At 40.8% G+C, this 18,013-nt stretch overlaps 1 protein-coding gene across 2 annotated transcripts in view; it reads right to left on the bottom strand.

Annotated features, from left to right (window-relative positions):
• The window catches only part of ARMH3 (armadillo like helical domain containing 3), a 123,273-nt gene that overhangs the window by 61,834 nt on the left and 43,426 nt on the right, over positions 1-18,013 (bottom strand). For both annotated transcript variants that reach the window (XM_021536380.2, XM_021536381.3), the window contains exons 21-23: positions 9,553-9,635; positions 8,921-9,047; positions 6,277-6,352 (exon numbers count right to left, since the gene is read on the bottom strand). In XM_021536380.2, coding sequence (XP_021392055.1) covers positions 6,277-6,352; positions 8,921-9,047; positions 9,553-9,635 — 286 coding nt within the window. The remainder of the gene's footprint in view (positions 1-6,276; positions 6,353-8,920; positions 9,048-9,552; positions 9,636-18,013) is intronic.

Genomic DNA, 18,013 nt, shown 5'->3' with positions numbered 1-18,013 from the left:
GCTGCTCTGCAGAGGAGTTTCCTTTCCACCCAGCAAACAATCCTCCTCTGTACACAGGGCTCACCTCCACAGCAAACCCTACAGAGCAGCTGAGGTACAGAAGTGGATCCTGCTCCCAGGCCCCTCTTGAAGGCCAGCCTCTTACCTTTGAGACACAAGGAAAGGAGATGAAAGCTGCTGACACAACTGCAGACCTTGGGAAAAAGCTATGAAAACCAGTTAAGCGAGGCTACTGTCCTAGGAATAAATCACTTCAAGATCCTCCCCACCCCAATCCAAAAAGCATTGTTCACTTTCAGGATGAAATTTTAGAGCAAAAGTGATCTCTGCAGAATGGCATCCAAATGCACTAAGAAAGCAAGCCATGGCTACAGTATCTCAGACAGAGGCATTCTTTGCCATACAGACATTTTTGCTTATAATTAGTATCAGCTCCAGAAACTGTAAGTCATCACAGAAAGAAGTAAGCAACAAAGAAATGAATCCTTTTGAAAACCTACTGAAAACAGAAGTTCATTAAAGAGAAAACAGGCTTGATGTTGGCAGAGTCCCTTCATGACTGAAACAGAAGTAACTGGCAGAAAGAAGGAAGGTGACCTGGGATGTACCTGACTTGCCAAATTGTGCTGCTGTGTTTGTGGAACTGGTCATACAATGCCACTCAACCAACAGATTTGCTCTCTGGATTTGGGCCAGTGGCAGAGACAAGATTTAATTAAGCCACTCCACAAATGAGAAAGAATGAAAGAAAATTATAGCAGAATGAAATTGGCTATGGCTCTATAAAACATACCAAGATGAATCAGCTAGTAAATAAAGAGCAATAACTGAAAACTAACATTCCTGCCACAAGAAGAAATCAGATAATGTACAAGAAATGAACTTACACAACTAGATGAAAGCCTTAAATACTAATAAAAATAACAGAAACATGGGTTAGAGTGCTGTGAAAAGATGAAACATTGCAACCCAAGATAGGAATGTTTCTTTCCTTCTTTTTAGATTCTTCTGTTAATATGTTGCTGGTCAAAGGTTTTTCCTTTTCCATCTGCCTGCTTCCTCTGCTCAGGTGCCAGATAATGCCAGAACCTGTTCACATCCAGATCTGCTGCCCCTAGCAAAGGAACTTTTCCTACCACAATACTGCAAGGTCTAGTGAAAAACAAGCAGTGGTAGCAGGTGAACTCTGAGTAACCACTATAACTCTGCTATAACTACTGTGGCATTTCAGGAGCTGCTCTGCTGTGCCAAAGTCTCTATGCAGCCCAGAAAAGCATGTAACAAGAAACACATGAAATTACAAGAAGGGACTGCTAATTTTGCTACTTCTATGAGGTGTGACCACAGATCACTAAAAAAGAACTAGAACAAAGCCAGAATCCTCATCTAAAATCTGCTTTCAGATTTTCAGCAGTAGAATTTTTTCAGGCTACCATGCTACCACCTGAAAATTGCAATGAACTAATTCTTCAAATAGCTTGGATACATACACTTCAGAAGTTTTCTTACATCATTTTAATAAGATTTTGACCCATAATCTTGTTAAATTTGTGTTACAATTTAAAAGTACTGATAAAATACATTTATGAGTTTCTCTTTGGGCCTTGTTGCTTTTTCTTATTAAAAAAAAAAAAATTGGTGACCGTCTTGCACTATCCTTGTGATCTGAGCTCAGTCAGGCTGATTAGCAGTGACAGCATGTCAGAGGTCATTACCATTAAACACACCTCAGTGAACAATTCAATGGAGTTGTTATTCCATCAGTGTAGTCCTCACAGGTGGTTTTAAGAATTGCAGGGAATGAACTCCAGACCACTGTGGGCTGTAACCTGCATGCCTGAGCACCCTCTGCTGCTGTGCACTGGCTGGCCTTGAGCAGCTCCATATGATCCCACAGTCCCAGGGGACTCATCCACTGCAACCATACTGCTGGAAGAAGTAACACCTGAAAATCTAAAGCCAACCTTTGTGGTTCATCTGGGAGAAGCTGGAAACAAGAAGGTGCTTGGTATTTTCAGCTCAGAGATTAAGGTTTTAATAAACCCATTGCCAAAAGAAACATGTCTGTGTGTCTTCTATATGTGAATAAATATATATAATTTAAGTGTACGTATGTGTGTATATCTATATATGTATTTATATATACACAGACATCCATATATGGATATTCACATTTATATGACAGCATATACCTAGAATGTTCATACAGACATCTGGATTTTAATACATATGCACATAGATTTTCTTGACTATTTCTTTTCATAAACAGGCTTTAAGCTTGTTCTCCCATTTTCACTCTGATTCATATTGGCAATAAATGTGTTTGTATGTCTATTAGTCTGTACAGAGGGGGAAGGAAGAGAGTGTGTGTGTACAGATATAAACACATATTTTGCACACAGTCTCAGCTGACTGTAATCCATAGGTCACCACCTACATCACAAATACAGATGCATTTCTCTATCAGCAGGTCCACTTTCACATATCCTTCATAAAAGCCTTGCAACATGAATAGGTCAGCAGCATTTTGGTCTTCCCTCTCCTTAAACAAATGCTAAATTCCTTGCAGTGTGGTGGAACAATCCTGGAGGTACTAGGTGGACTGTTTGCAGTCACCCACTTTCTAACAAATATCTGAATGGAGCCTTCTCATCTGTCAAGGTTTTCATTTGCAGTTCTGTGAGTGCTGGTAATTTATCAGGAGCTATAGCTTCAGGGTCAGGATGACAAGTTCCTACAACAAACAAGCACAGTCCAATTTGGCCTAGCTAAAATTGCAAATATTCCTTTACTCACTCCTACGTAGACTGGTGTCAAGCATAATCATTTTATACACATCCATGCAATGCTCTGAGTGCTCCTCCCAAATACCCAGTCTCTCCTTTACAATCCCAAAAGCAGCCCTGGGAGAAGAAGCACCTTCCATTCAAGCAAAAAGCATCACACAGGGTGGCTCAAGAGGAACAAAAGTAGCTGCAAAATGGAAGAGTGAATGAAAGCACCCAAGCAAGGATTGCAGCATATGCTACAACAGCACAGAAAACACTTCCAAAAAATAACCCCATCACCCAGTTCCATGTTACAAACTTACTCTCTGTTTTTTAAAAGTGTTTTGGTTAGAAAAATAAAATTACTTTAAAAATTATGATGGGGCTGAATTTCAGACAAGGGAGAAACTCTGCTATTAATCATTGAGTTAATCTATTTATTCACCTTGGAAAAACCTTGATCAGGAGAAAGTCTATTAAAAGAATTCAGGGATTCAGGTGCCACCTTTCTCACTGAATAGTCAATCAGAAAATGCCCCTTTGAACTCTGCATTAATAAAATTCTCATTAAATGCAAATCTGCACAATGTTATCTTGAAGAGGCTCATTAGTTTAAAAAAAACAACTTGTCTCAAAATGTGTTTATTTCCTCATAGGTGAGAAGGTGAGTTTTCAAACCACCAACTGCTGCACCTTCCTATTTCAACCTCATCAGTGCTGCAGCTATATCTTGCAGCCTATCATATCTCAATTATTTATGAAAACCACAGAGACAAATCCACAGACAGAAATTATAATGACTATTATGAGATAGGACAGCAATCAGAATCACTCATTCCGGTTTGGTATGTAAGATTTTCAGACAGATAAGGATATTATTATTCTTTCTTCTTCAATTTTTCATTTTCTTTGGGTTGGACAGAAATTATGAATTATCTGTAGAAAGGAGAGAAGGCAGGAATAGCTTCCCTATCTCTTAACATTCAAAAAGAAAATTCATGACTGCTTTTTTGACTGGAGTAAGGACAACAAAATTCAAATAATCAGCAACAACAAAACTCAGACTGTCTACTGGAGAATTTTTAGTCCAACTAAAAGGTACTGTTCATACCATAGTAGGACACACAAAGCGGGATCTCTCTGTGGCTGAGTTTAAAAAGAACATGTCTAAGAGTCTCTAGGCATTACTCATCTGTCTATTTAAGCAATTAATCAGTAGAGCTCATCAGTCCAGCACTGTGGGGTACAAGCAGGACTGTTTCAGTGTCTCCTCAACAGCAACTCCTGTAACACAAATGCATTGCAGCCTTGAAACATCGTAAACAACTCACCACTCCTCTCCCGGCAGAAATCCACATAAAATTGTACACTAGGATTTAAGACACTTGTTAAAGCCCACTGTATGCATGCACAGGCAGATGCTTTTACGTTTCTAAAACCCACTAAAAGCCCTAGGATAAGGAAATTGCAATGTTTATTTATTTTTAAATAGGTTGTGTAATGAGACCAAGATATAAACCAAAGTATGACTTTGCACTGCAAAGTTACAGCAAAAAGCAGGTAATCACTGCTCATAAAAACTTCACAGAATGATGAAGCACGGTGAGGAAAAAAATCCAGTGTGGATTTCTCTAAATTCATTTCCTTCATGGCAAAAGCATCCAGTAAGACACTGTACGCTAGGACCACTCGAAGGAAAAACCAAAGGGGCACAAACAAACAGGAAACCCAGATTATGGGGGGCTGAGGCAGGTTTCAGTCCCAGTCACCACTTTGAACCATCACACTGTCAAACGCCTCCACAAAAGCACATTACCTTTGGGCTCCTCTGGCTGCTCTGCAATCTATTCAGCTAAAGAACCCTTCAAACACAGTGTTTTTACCACCAGAAGACAAAACTCTCCCTTCCTTTTTTGAGAGCAAGGAAATGGGATAAATCAAACAGACTAACTTCTCAGAACTCTAACCCCTCTCAAGGCCTTGAATCATCTGTAATTTAGACCTTTACTGATTTCACTGGATGAAAAGTAGTCATTCATGAAATTTCCACATAGATGAGAAGTTGGGTGGAGCAGAGGAAAGCTACCAGAAGTCCAGAAGACATCACTACCTTCTGAACACGTCTGATACAGGTTGTCCTTGAAGGCAGATCATGTTCATATCATAATAGGACACACAAAGTGGTATTTTTTGCTGGCTTTTTGGTTGCATCTTGTCTCAACTGCATGCTGATTTTCACAAAAAGCAGTTGCAAAGCCAACAGGAAACAAGCCCATGCAAAATCTTGGTTCCACAAACCAGGGGTGAGCACAAACTCTCTGTGATCACCTGCTTTTTCTCTTCCAAGGGCAGACTTCTCGTGCTGGTTATACAGAGCATTCCCAGAGCAGGCACTTTGTGTCACATTAAGTGACATTAGTCAACAGCCACCTGTTCTGCTGCTTCACTCCAAGTGCACTATCTACCCACACATGTTCACTTACATCTGTTTTAAAAAACCCAAAAATAAGGATAGCAGCAAGATAAGTCTAGGATTATATATGATGTTATCAAGCTTACACACTTTGTAAAGGAACGTTTAAGGTGTTTTACAGACATGTAAGATGTATATTGACTTGAAAAATGCCCTCAACTGTGTAAGAGTTTGTCTTACACAGTGTCTTTTGTAGTAAGGAAAACAGCAAGTACTAATAATGCAAGATTACTGAGCTACTTGGTGTTGCACAGACATCAAGTGTCTGGGGTGACTAGGGAAGAGATATACAGGTATTTTTTCAGTATAAGTACTTTTATCTTTTGTGGTTTGTTTACAAGCCAAAGCTAAGAAGTAAATTTTCTCTCTCAACATTCCTCCTTTTTCCAGTCAATCATATCCATGGTCCTCTTGCCCAGTACCCAACTTAATCAGTAGTACTGCTTCAGGTGCCAGAAAAATTAATTACTGCCATTGTGAAAGAATACATACCTAGATTTACACTCCTTAGCCTTACAAATAAAGCATAACTTCTCCCCATCTGCCCTTGAACAGGAAGTGGAGGTTTAAGAGAACATTGAAATGTCCTTAAATAATCAGTTTTAAACACACAAAAATCTTCCAATGTTAGGAGGCCTCAAATCTGCTTATTACAGCAGGCTTACAGTCCCCTTCATAGCTTTGTGGAATTCCTATAGAATCACACAACAGAAATCCAAAAGGTTCACAACTGCTCTGCCAGCACAGCATTGTTCTCTACTGTCTAACTTCTCCCAAGAATTATATGAGGATTAATTCATTACAGTTTGTGCTATGCTTTGAAAGCACTCAGTCTACAGAAGAGCTGAGAGAATTATTAGCAGACAATCAAACCCTGGTGATCATTCCTTTATGCCTTAGAGCAACAACTTAGCCCAACAAGTAGAACAAATTCAAAATGACATTCATTGAAACAAATGTGTAACTGTCATAATAAAAATGTAGTCACACAGGAAATGAGAAACTTTAAAAGAGTAATTAACTTCTACCCCTTACCTAATATTGACTAATGCATGGGTCACCTTGCTTGCAGGCTCTTTCCATTGACCAGCATTGGTAGACAGCCTTAGAACTGAAAGGAGAAGACAGTTAACAGTGCTGACACAGAATTGGAAATTCCATCATTCAAAATAGGGGAAAAAAAAATCTGCTTTGGCAAGATGGCAGTCCAGGAACCACATCAAAACAAAGGTCATCTTTGAGAATCTGTGATCCAGGTAGAAGCTCCCTTCAAAGCCCATCTAAGAAACATAAATAGAAGGGGTGAGCAGAACAGAATAATGACTTGAACCAGAGGCGATGGAAGAACCTGGGTCCTCCAAACTGCTTTCACTACCACATAGTTCATTTTCCCCAGAAACAGAGAAACATCCCAAGCCTAGAACAGCCCTTATTCCACACACAGCTGTTCTCCAGCTCCTGCTAATGCAAGGTTCCATCTGAACTGGACTACATAACTGCAGTTAAAACCCTCTCCAGCAGTGAGGACTTCTTTACATGCCTAATCTAGAGCTGCAGAGAGGAATTACACACTAGCGTAAAGAAAAAATGCTGCCTGTAGGAAGAAGGGTGGTGTTCTCTTGCACAGATGGTCTCTGACAGACTTAAGAGCAGATCTGAAAACATTCTGCAACAGGAAGAACTTCTAGGGAATCCAATTCTTTTTTGCCAGAGTACCAAAAATATTTATTTAGGTCAAAATATGTAGTGTTTTTATGGTGGCAGTTACTTGAACAACTCTTGGTAAGCATCAAAACAATAACAGATCCTGTAGCAGATGTTTTGATTAATATCCATCTTGCCTGAACAAAAGGAATTTTCTATTAATTTGTACATACAGGGTTTTCTGGAGGTTAGACTCCACAAGAATGGTTCACCCTCAATTTAGAAGTGAAGGAACAGCTCACCATCCAAATTAGGATCATCCAGCAACATGGATTCTACAAGTGAATGCTTAAGCACAGTGGCTACATACTTATGCCTATAATTGAAGGACAGAAGCTTTCAGTCCTGCAGATCTGGATAAAGTTCAGTTTTAGAAAAAGAGAAAAAAAACCAAGTCAATTAGATTGCATCTCCATTCCCAACATGGGAAGTTTCAAACACATTAACAGAAAAACTAAAGGACCGAGTAGCTTTCTCATCTGTGCTAATACCCCAAGACTAGGGGACAGAAGGGTCACTGTAATCAGCTTCAGACAGTGCTACCTTCTCACTTTCTATTCTACCATTACATGTCATCTACAGAAAAAAGGTATCATCTCGGAGTAACATTGTTTTGTCAAACAGTAGGTACTGTACTAGAATATTGGAAGTAATATATTCAATTCAGCATCTGCAAGAGCAATTCAACAGGGTTTACTCTACATAGGATGGCAAACATTCATATGATAAATTGTTTAAACAGCTCAGTTGTGCCTTTTGCAAACCAACAGAGGAAGTATTTTAGTGCAATATTCTTCTACTCCACTTACCTTCAGCTTCTACAGGGGATGGGTTTGGAAAAAATATTACCTAGTAAAAGCACCTTATCTTACTAGCTGCAATTCTTGGGAGTAGAAAATGGGTTAGCAAAAAACCTTATGCACTCAGAGGGCACAAAAATGGCCAAGCCATCCTTTATGTAACAGTTGAAAACTGTGGGAAATTTATAACAAAGGGCAGTTTGTTTCTGCATGCAGTTACAGGGGGTAGTTGGCTACTTTCATTTAGGTCAGGATGTCTCTCTCCCATGTCAGAAGAGGGCTGTGGCCAACTATCTGACCTTTACTCTCCTTATACACTTATATTAAGTCCTGGGTTTGTTGGGTGATCACATTGAGAAGGGAGCAGAGGGTGAAGGAAAGAAAGGTCCTTTTGGAATGAAGCAAATAAAGAACACAGCTATATTCTTTTTTTCACAGCTTCAAGTATGCAGCATACCAGTGCTGCTGCAGCTACCCTGGTGCAGATGCCAGTGTATAACACTGACTGATTATGCCTCCATGCATTCCTTGCTTTTCTTTGCTCCTCTACCCTGCTGGGTGTCACTTGGCTCCCTTCCCTCTCTCTTGAAGGATGGCAGCTTCTCCCTGCTTTGCCAGGGGGCACATTCTTCAGTCCAGCATTTCACTTGTCACTGAAAGCAGGTTTGTGAGGGCTCCTTTCTTGGTTGCTTTGGCAATGAGTGAAGTAGATGTGATTTGTCTAGCACAGCAAGCTTCTTGCTGCAAGTTTCTCAAATTCTTTTCCAAATTCTTATTTGCAAACAGTGTTTCTCTATGCTGGGTGGTTCTGCAGCATGTACCTGCTTTTTGACTTGAAATTGTCAAATGTAATAGAGGAAAACTACACAAAATGCATGAAATACCACATACTCCATTGTGACATTAAATTTATATTTCCAGTATTAAGTGACAGAGGGAGGGGCACAGATCCTGTTTGTATTTTTTTTTGTAACATTAAAAAAAATGTATCCTTTTAATAAGTTCATCCCTCTCTCAATTCTTAATTTACCAACATGCCCTAGTACACAAAACATCTTCACCCAGCACAGCACACATCAGCAGCAGGTAGACAGGAAACACTTGACACAAACATCCCCCTTCCATCAGCCTCACTCCCAGGCAGCAGCAGTCCTGACGAGTCAGGAGGTACTCACCCATAGAATAAAGGTTGTCAAAATTCTGGTGCATGCGAATGATTTCATAATACAGCTCATCATAGCTGCTGGGAGTGGGCAGAAATGTGTCTCCATAAGTGATGAACATGTTGAACAGGTTCACAACCTATACAAGTGAAAAAAAGTCACAAAAGGAACATTTATCCCAAATCTATTCTGCAACAGAAGCAATACACATTGTGTCCAAAGCCTTCAAAGGAATAGCTTGCAGTTGCAGCAGATTTTCCTTACAGTATCAAGGAGACAGACAAGAAGCTTAAATACTGTTTTGTCTAGGGCCAGAAACACATTTCTATTTTTTATACAAAAGACCCCAGAACAAAAAAAAATTAATAAATATGGAAAATTAAACTTAAAAAAAGCCTTTCTTCACATGGACTTCTTTATTTCAATAAGCCAACCCTATAGTGAGTCCAAGCACTGTCCTTTCCAAACACCTAGTGAAATCAACCACAATGATATTCCTCTGCTTCATGGCATTGTTTTCACATCTCCTTAACAGGCCAGAAATCCTTTCTGGAATCCCTTCAGCATTACAAATCCTTCCTAATATTAATTCACAATTAAGTTGTTAAAATTAAGAGAATTTGTGCAAGGGTAAAGATGCTCACCATAAGAGCAAGGGTGAAGATGTTGTGCTTGGCCAGCAACACAGTCTCATTAGACATGAGGAACTTCAACAAGTTGATCAAAGCTAGGAGAAAATAAGTATTTTTTAAATACTACAGAAATCAAAGCCATTCTCAACAAGTTGTTTATATACAGATGCATTTACATTATCTAGTGTAAATTGAACTGAATGCCAGCTATTAATCTCAGAAATATATCAATTTATATGTAGGGTTTGGCGGTGCTTTTTGTTGCTAGAATACCCTGCCAAACAGGTAAGTGACAGACATTTTGCCTTCCTGAATTTATTCTCCTTCACTGACTTCTCAATCAAATCTACTCAGGCTCAAGGTATGTCTCTTCTTAACTCAGTCAGCGAAAGATTTTTCTATCTGCTAGATCCTGGAGCGAGCTCTGGGGTTGGAGAATCCAACTGTCTCATTTCTGCTCCATATATCACCAACATGATGTATGCATAGTCAGCCCCAAACTGTCACTCTTGTTGATACACACACTTATAAAAAATAAAAAAGGTAAGAAAACCCCCACAGCACAGCTTTTCTGTAGCTCTGTGCCAATGCTGCTGCACTGGTAAAAAGAAGGATGTAGTACTTTATTGTGTCCGTTATCTGGGGCTGTGCCGTAAAGATTACAGATCTGGTTCACACTTGTCTTAGATAATAAAACAACAAAAGCTCCTGCTGTAACAACCCAGTATCAGTTAGTAGCAGTGGTAATTAACAAAAAGGTTGGCTAAAAGTGCTTTAATCAAACAGACTTTACAATAAACAACTGCATTCCATGCACTTGAATAAAATGTAAAGTTTCTTATCTTTTTTTTTTTTTTTCTAGTTGTTGAAATTTTCAGAAAACTAGTTTCTTCTGCATTCTAGCTGCTCAGGAATGCAAGCTGATGCCTGACTAGAAGAGGTTCTTAATGTACTCTCTGCTTTGAAGTCAACACATTTCAAGACTTAAAACATCTGAATTAAGAAGTCCTGAAAAGTCAATGCTGGAATACTGTACACATCTTTTTAAAAAGGTTCTTAATTATGTACTAATGAGTAACTTCATTCAACAGAACAATACCAGGCATTACTCCTATTTCTTACAGGCACAAGTAGAACTTGTTAATCCATTTTCCCCCCCACCATTACACAAATGTCATACACTATCCAGTAACTGGTGAGAAAACAAACTGTGGTTTGGGAGAACTCCACAGTGAATGCAGAAAATACCATTCAGCCTAAGGTACAGCCTATGAAAGAGGAAGAGATAAAGCACAGGGAACAGGAATGAGGTAGGGGCAGAATTTAGATACTCATCCTCTTCAAGATTACAAAGTATTCACAATAGACAAAATCAAAAAACCTACAGCAAAACCATGTGAACACACCAGTCAGATCTTGAATTGAACAAAACTGCCCAATTCCTAATTGCAGTCCTGCAATCTCTACTTTATAATACTGCAAGTTCACCATGAGTATCACAAGTTTGTATATGCACACCAAAAGGGAAACCTGCAGCCTCAAGGTGGATATTTACTCATCACAGGCAGAAGCGACTTCCATCTAATCTTCCTTCCAGCAGGTGGCTGATGCTGAACTGAAAACCAGGAATGAACAAAATTCTCTGCAAACTCCAGACAAGCAAGTGATGTATCTTTCAGAGCCACTCCAGGATTAACCATCAGCAATAGCATTTCTCCCTTCCATGTCAGCAGCTCACCTCATGAAGAAGATACATTAACACCTTTTCAATCCAGCCACATAACTCTCCATACCATCATCACCCCATCATCAGACAAACTCCTGGGACCAAAACCAGAGCCTGGATTCCACAATAACACAGCTCTGAAAATAGCCCTGTCAGTTATTTTCCTGCAAAATAAACATTTCAAAACAAAGTAGCAGGTACAGATGGGCTCTCCACCAGAGCAAAGATCCAGCTAAAAACAGGTTGCCAAGGTAACCAAACCTCCACAGCAAAAAAGTCTCCCGCAGTCACTGCCTTGGACTGCAGACAGCTGCCCTGCATCTCTGTCACAGCAGCTCATTGGCCATTTCTCCATCTCAGTTACAACCTTGGTTTCACCTCCTTCCCAGCCACAAAGTCCACAGGCCACAGCTCATGACCAGGCGCTGCTGTTCAATTACCAGCAGCTTGGGTCTGTGGAAGCAAAGTAGCAGAGCTCTGGATTTCCTATGACAAGTTATGAGAAGCCTCATCTTCATTTCTTTGCCTTTTACTCTCCCACAAGAGCCCTGCTGAATGGCCTTTGTCAGCAAGTCATGGCATAACGTGGCAAGTAGCCACCACTGAACATCCAAAAACAGTGAACATGAAAGCTGTCCGTGATGAGGAGAAACTATTTTTAAAAGAACAAGTGTATTTGTCCAGAGCACAAGCACCTACCAAATTACAAGAACAAGCACTCTACAACTGCCCACTGCAGTACTTCCATAGACCACCCTGAAGCACTTGTACTGCTCTATACTGGCGACAACACTTGGAGAACTTTCTCTGTTCTATCCCTAAACTTGTTTCAGCCATCGTGATGAATCTATGTTTAATTTTCTTGTGTCAGTTAGAAAGAAGACAAGAGATTACCTCTGCTTGAAATCAGTATTTATACCTGAATTGCACTGAATCATAGCCTACTCAAAACTATCTGTGCTGTTCCTTCCCTAAGAACTAGGAAGGTGAGGGACATGCTTCACATGAAGTAGAAACTGAGTGCTGGGCTCAGAGCCTGGTCAGAAGAACTAACCCATCAAAGGTTTACAGTCACTGTGTGTCCTGCGCTGAAAATTTTATCAACTGTTAGGAAACACACATTCCAAAAGAGTTGCAGTGTTCCTAACTGGGATATACACTACATCGATGCTAAAGGATCAACCAATCTATTTCCACACCAGCACATTCTGCAGCAGCCTCTACTCAAGTGTCTCTAAGGACCACAAACACTGTGAAACCTTGAAACCCCTTTGTCATGTCTCTGTAGTTTGTCTGTAAGGCAGACCCTGCACTGAAAATTAGGACAGTTATGCCCTGAAGTTTTCAGAACAAGCAACTTTCAGATCTGGCTTCATATGCCTAGCGCCCTTCAGCAAGAATTACACACACAAAATAAACCTTTAGAGGGAAGTCCAACTGACTGAACATCCCTCTGCCCTTGAGCTCCAACAGAGCACTGATGGCTCTATTCCTAAACAATCTGAAGCCAAACCAGATGTGTCACATTTTCCCTGCTGCAATCAACTGTTCGCCTCTCACACCCCACCTGCAGGCTGCCCTCTCACACTAGTCAGGAAATTATCCTTTTTTTTTTTCCCCCCATCAGAGGAGCAATTCAGTCTCCCAGCTGCAAAGGCAGACACAAATGTGTTCCTTTCTTGGACTCAGCCACCTTATCCCAAATTATGCTCCAAGATTTAACAGCAATGGATGGTTTGGATATGAGATCTATTTCAACATTAAATGGAAAACAGCACCATTTCCCCAGTACCCTCTAGAGCCTTTTTTTTCCTCCCTAAAGAAATCTTTCCTGGCATTCATTAGCAGGACCTGAAACACCCACTGTGATGAGTCTTGAAACATCCATAATTTCACAATACAATAGTATCAGCAGGACTTCTTTAGTAATAAAGGGAGAAGGCTGTAACTAAACAAGCAGCCACCAGTATGTTCATGTAAGTGACTTGAGCTGAGTACATGGGCTATGCTTCTTAAATCAACAAGAAGAGAACACAGCTTTGGACACCTATGTTTAGAGCCTCAAACCCAAGTAGATAAGCATGCTTAGGAGACACAGAACCATGTGACAGGCTGTATGTGAAAAGTGGTATATAGCAGGTTGGCTCTTGGACAATTTTCTCTCAGAAGGATTATTATAAAGAAAGGATGAAAAGTGACATCATACATATCCTCCCTACTTTTTAAACTGACTACAGTGAAAGAACCTCTTAGCTCTTTTGTTGCACAGCTGCTTTTGAAGACACTTTCCCTATTCAGCTCCTGTAGCCACTCTGTCTGCTAAGGAGCAGCAGTAATGCCTGCTCAGTTACTTGCTGCCCTCCCTCAAGCCAGTCCTCTGTGAGCAGACTGTGGGCAGCCACCATCTCTCCTTTTCTTCTACCAAGAAGGAGGTAATTCTTGTTACAGTTGCCCTTCACTCTCTCCTTCCCCTATTTCTGTCCACATAACAGACTTACCTTCTCACCCTGTAAGCCTTGTTTCAAACAGAAGTATATTCAGCCCCAGGTGAATTTGGATTCACATAAAGTTGTTTGTTTTTTTTATTTTGTGTTTCAGTGGTCTCTGTTTGGATCATGTGTAATACAACAGGACCATGCAGGTAGGCCAAGAGAAAAGGGAGGAAATAGCAGTATTATTCCCTGGGCAAGTCAGAATGTAGCACAGACTCTGCCAGGAGCATCAGAAGGCTCTGATGTGTAATTGCACAATGGAGCAGAAGAGAAAAGCCCTGAAACACTCATCAATGAGAGCTCAGATGGGTTGAGCACAGCACGGAGGCCTCTGTCGCTGTATCTGCTGCGCTTACAGGTCAAGAATCTTCTAATGGTGCACATAATGGCCCTCAAGAAAGGAGCAAGGGGGAGAGAGATGTGAGGGCTCCTCAGCTGCAGTATAACATCCATTAATAGGATCCAGTGCTCTACTAAACATCTCCAATTTTCTACCCTTCAACACAGGCACACAGGGAAGAACAGTGGCTTTCCTCTTCCCTCTAGAAGTTACCATTGAACCAACAGTGTATTCAATGTGCTGCTTCCAGTGTCTCAAATCACAACCCCCTCAGAAGGATCCCCACCCATCTATAACTAGAAGACAGCTGATTATGACATCTGGGCAACACTTCCATGCTTCAGAGAAGTCATCTGCCTACAAGTGCTTCACAGCAGCACAGTAACCACCCTGCACCTCCTACAGCCACCCTGTTCACATGTAGACACTGCCAATACAAGGTCCACACTACTCACTGTAGCACAAGGTGAGCCCAGATCTGGTCAAGGCCTGGTGCAACTAAGGCTGCAACTAAGAATAGAGTGGATTATATTCTTCAGGAAGCAGCACTGGCCTTTCTAAGCTTCAGTTCTTCCAACATACAAGAGAAAACAGGAGCATTCTATCTGCAACAGCACTGGAAGAATAAATAGAGCAACACCATGAGCCCTGGCTGTACCCGGCCAGATCAAAGATCCACCTACACTTAATGTTCTGTCTCTAAATGGTCAACATCAAACACTTGTTGAAAACCAATAGGCCAAACAATGCTTTATAATATGTTCTTCATGATTCCAAAATTCAGCATGATTCCCTTACACAAGGGAAATTACAGCACAGAATGTGAAAAAAGCATATTCCCACAACATGACAATACCATGACCACAGACCAGTCCACTCCCTGGTTCCTGACTGGAAGTCACAAGGGCTAAGCTAGCATAACCATACAGCCCACTGTGCAGCTCTGAGACCCCAGAACAGAGTAATCACCTCTAGAAAAATGCTATACCTGAAAGGTAATTCAGATTTAGGGAAGCAAAAGGCTCAAATATGACATTCTGAGATGACCTAAGTGTTAAGAGGGGGCAGATCTGACCACATTCAGCTTTGGCAGGCACTCAGAAGAACAGTGATCAAAACAAACTCAGCAGGAGATGAGAATCTACAGATTGGGTTTGACAGGAAAGAACCAACAGAGGTATTTTCTAGATAGAGTTGTAGGAATAGGAATCCTGTCAGAGAAATAGTTACATTGCTATTACTAACTAACACACCAGAACTCCCTGAGGCACAAACTATCCCAGCACCATTGGACAAGTGAACCAATTACTCAAGGACAGCACTTGCAGCTTCCTGTCAATCACCCACAGCACGAAAACAAAAGACTCTTGCACCAATGCTGCAGTCTCCTCTCAGGGGAGCAGAGGAAGCAATAAAAGCTCTGTCAACACCACGAGTCAACGCGCTACAGCTCCTGCTCCCTGCTGTAACAATCACCTGCCTGGACACTCCTCTAGCCTCCCTCTTGCTGCCACAAGCACTGCCGACTTCCTCCTCCCAGCCACCGCAGCTCTGTGGAAAAAAGCAGCTGGCAACTGGCAGGCTCCCCATCACCAGCACTCCACAGCTGTCCTCTCTTTTCCCCATGACTCGCTCTCAAGGGTACATCCATGAAAGCAGGCTGTTTTCTTAATGAGAATCAACAGCTTGTCAGAGGGCTGGAGCACATGCTGGCACAAGCCATCGCTCCCCGGATCAGTCGAGCAGGCTACTTCACTTCCAACCCTCCACTCTCTTTATATAGCCCCCATCCCTGGTACTCACTGTTCCCACCTAAATGGAGCCAACAGTGTGAAATTGCAAGCTTAATGGAAATGCTGATTGCTGATGCCAGAGCAATGCTGCTAGATGGCAATCCAGTAAGCAATAAGAAATAACACAAATTTTCCAACTTCAGCTAAAGCTCAGATGAACAATATGCTTTTTTCTTACAAATAAATAAATAATTTTTTTTAAAAGCACACACCCACAAGCTTCATCCCTTTTTAGAGGAAAGGTTAGCACTGAGCTCAATTCTGTTTTATCTGACAGTATAGGTTCACACTGTTAAACAGTAGTCTTGGGAGTTAACATTGCACATTTTTGCCCCAGGTTTTAAAACAGAAAAGGTGGAGAATCTGGAGAAAGAGAAGAAATATTGTGTGAGAACATGGAAAGACTGCAAGGTAAGGAACCCAGGAGTGATGCTGCTTGAACACAAAAAGGGGCACAGGATAAATGACTGCATTCTGCATGCTGCAGTCCCTTCCTGCAGATAAAGAAACCGCTTTGAACAGCTGACTGTAACACGTCTATCATCAATGAGACCATTTCCCAGGAGAAATTATCACACTGTCTCCACTAGGTCACTATGATCTGCAAACTGTTAGTGATCCACAATCAAGTTCTCCAGTATTTGCTAGCTTTATTTAAAACATGACAAAGCAACATATCTGGATAAGACCTGCCAGGCTGAGGCAGGATGACCAAAAGGTTGTCAGACTTTTATCCATGCAAATGCCTAAACTCCATTTGTACTTATCTGAGCAAGGCTACCTTGAGAAATTTCCACCCTCATCTCACCAGGTGATCAGTAACAGCCATAAATATTCTTTTTCTGTTCACTAGCTATCAGGGTTAAACTCTTTATCATCAGTATTAAAATATGTTAATATAAAGTAAAGGTAAACTAGAATTAAGTAAAAGCAGATACTTCCTAAAAATGACCCATGCAGAGAATTTAGAACATCCTCCTTTACAAGAAAGCCACTGAGTTTCTGCATTTCTCACACTTTCTTCTTTAAGAGTTTAATACCAGGGCATTTCACTAAATGGCTGGAGTGTTCCCATGAAAATATTCCAGCTTTGGTTGAAGGAGGTAATGTGGAAAGGTGAGCATGACATTGTCCCACCAGCTGACAATGACAGCAGAATACTACAAGTAGACATTTGCAGTCTTCCTTCTGACCTTCCCATCTTGCTGCCTGTGAGTGAGCTTTGTAAGATGGGACTCGGGTTTTCTTTGGGATAACATGGAGTTCTGCCAGGAGTACAAATTAAATAAATCAATGACTAGCAACCCACAACACACACCACAACTATAAACAAAAATTATTTTATAAAACCATCTTTCAATTTCTATAATTTCCTGAATTCCTTCAGTATGATAGATATATCATACTGTGAAATGGATAACAGGATTAACAACAGCATTCCTGAACCCAGCTTAGGCCAACACAGTACCACATACCACAAGCATCAGCACTCCCATAATAAAGAAAACAGGACCCCCTAAGGGCTGCAAACTCCTGGTACGTATTCCATGGCACAAAACAGTTACAGCCTTTAGTAGCCTTTAGTTTGGGTGAGAAACTAAATCATTTGCTAACTGGCCAAGCTGCTCTATGGTCTTCCAAAATCTCATGGCATCTAGTGACCAGGAACTTTGCCACTGAACTCAACTGTCTGGTACACCAGTGTGTGAATCCTGTCTCTACAAGAGCTGCAAGATGAAAAGCTTCCCTTGCCAGATAGCTGCTGCAGAAAGTGACAGTGACAGCCAGATTAGAGATGGAGTGAAGATACAACATCACCTGACTTCCAGTCTGCTCAGCAACATAAATCAGAGGGTTGAGGCAGACCTGATCAACAGTTGTAAAACCACAACTGACACAGCTAACACACCCTCAGTAATCAACATTTCAGTTGCAAAAATAATAAAGCAAAGTGATTGAGCCATACAATTTTAAATATGCACTGCATAAGGGTAATATTATATATACTGAAAGTCCAGGGGGAGATTCTCCTTCATAAAGAATTGCTTCTTTATTTTAACATCTTCCACAGAGGAACTTCTCATATTTTTAGTATGCACCCAAAATTTTTTTGAATGCAATA

The sequence above is a fragment of the Lonchura striata genome, chromosome 7, assembly GCF_046129695.1.
Source record: "Lonchura striata isolate bLonStr1 chromosome 7, bLonStr1.mat, whole genome shotgun sequence".
NCBI classification, from domain to species: domain Eukaryota; kingdom Metazoa; phylum Chordata; class Aves; order Passeriformes; family Estrildidae; genus Lonchura; species Lonchura striata.
The sequence above is the reverse complement of the archived record's forward strand: the minus strand, read 5'-3'. Positions and strand labels throughout refer to the sequence as shown.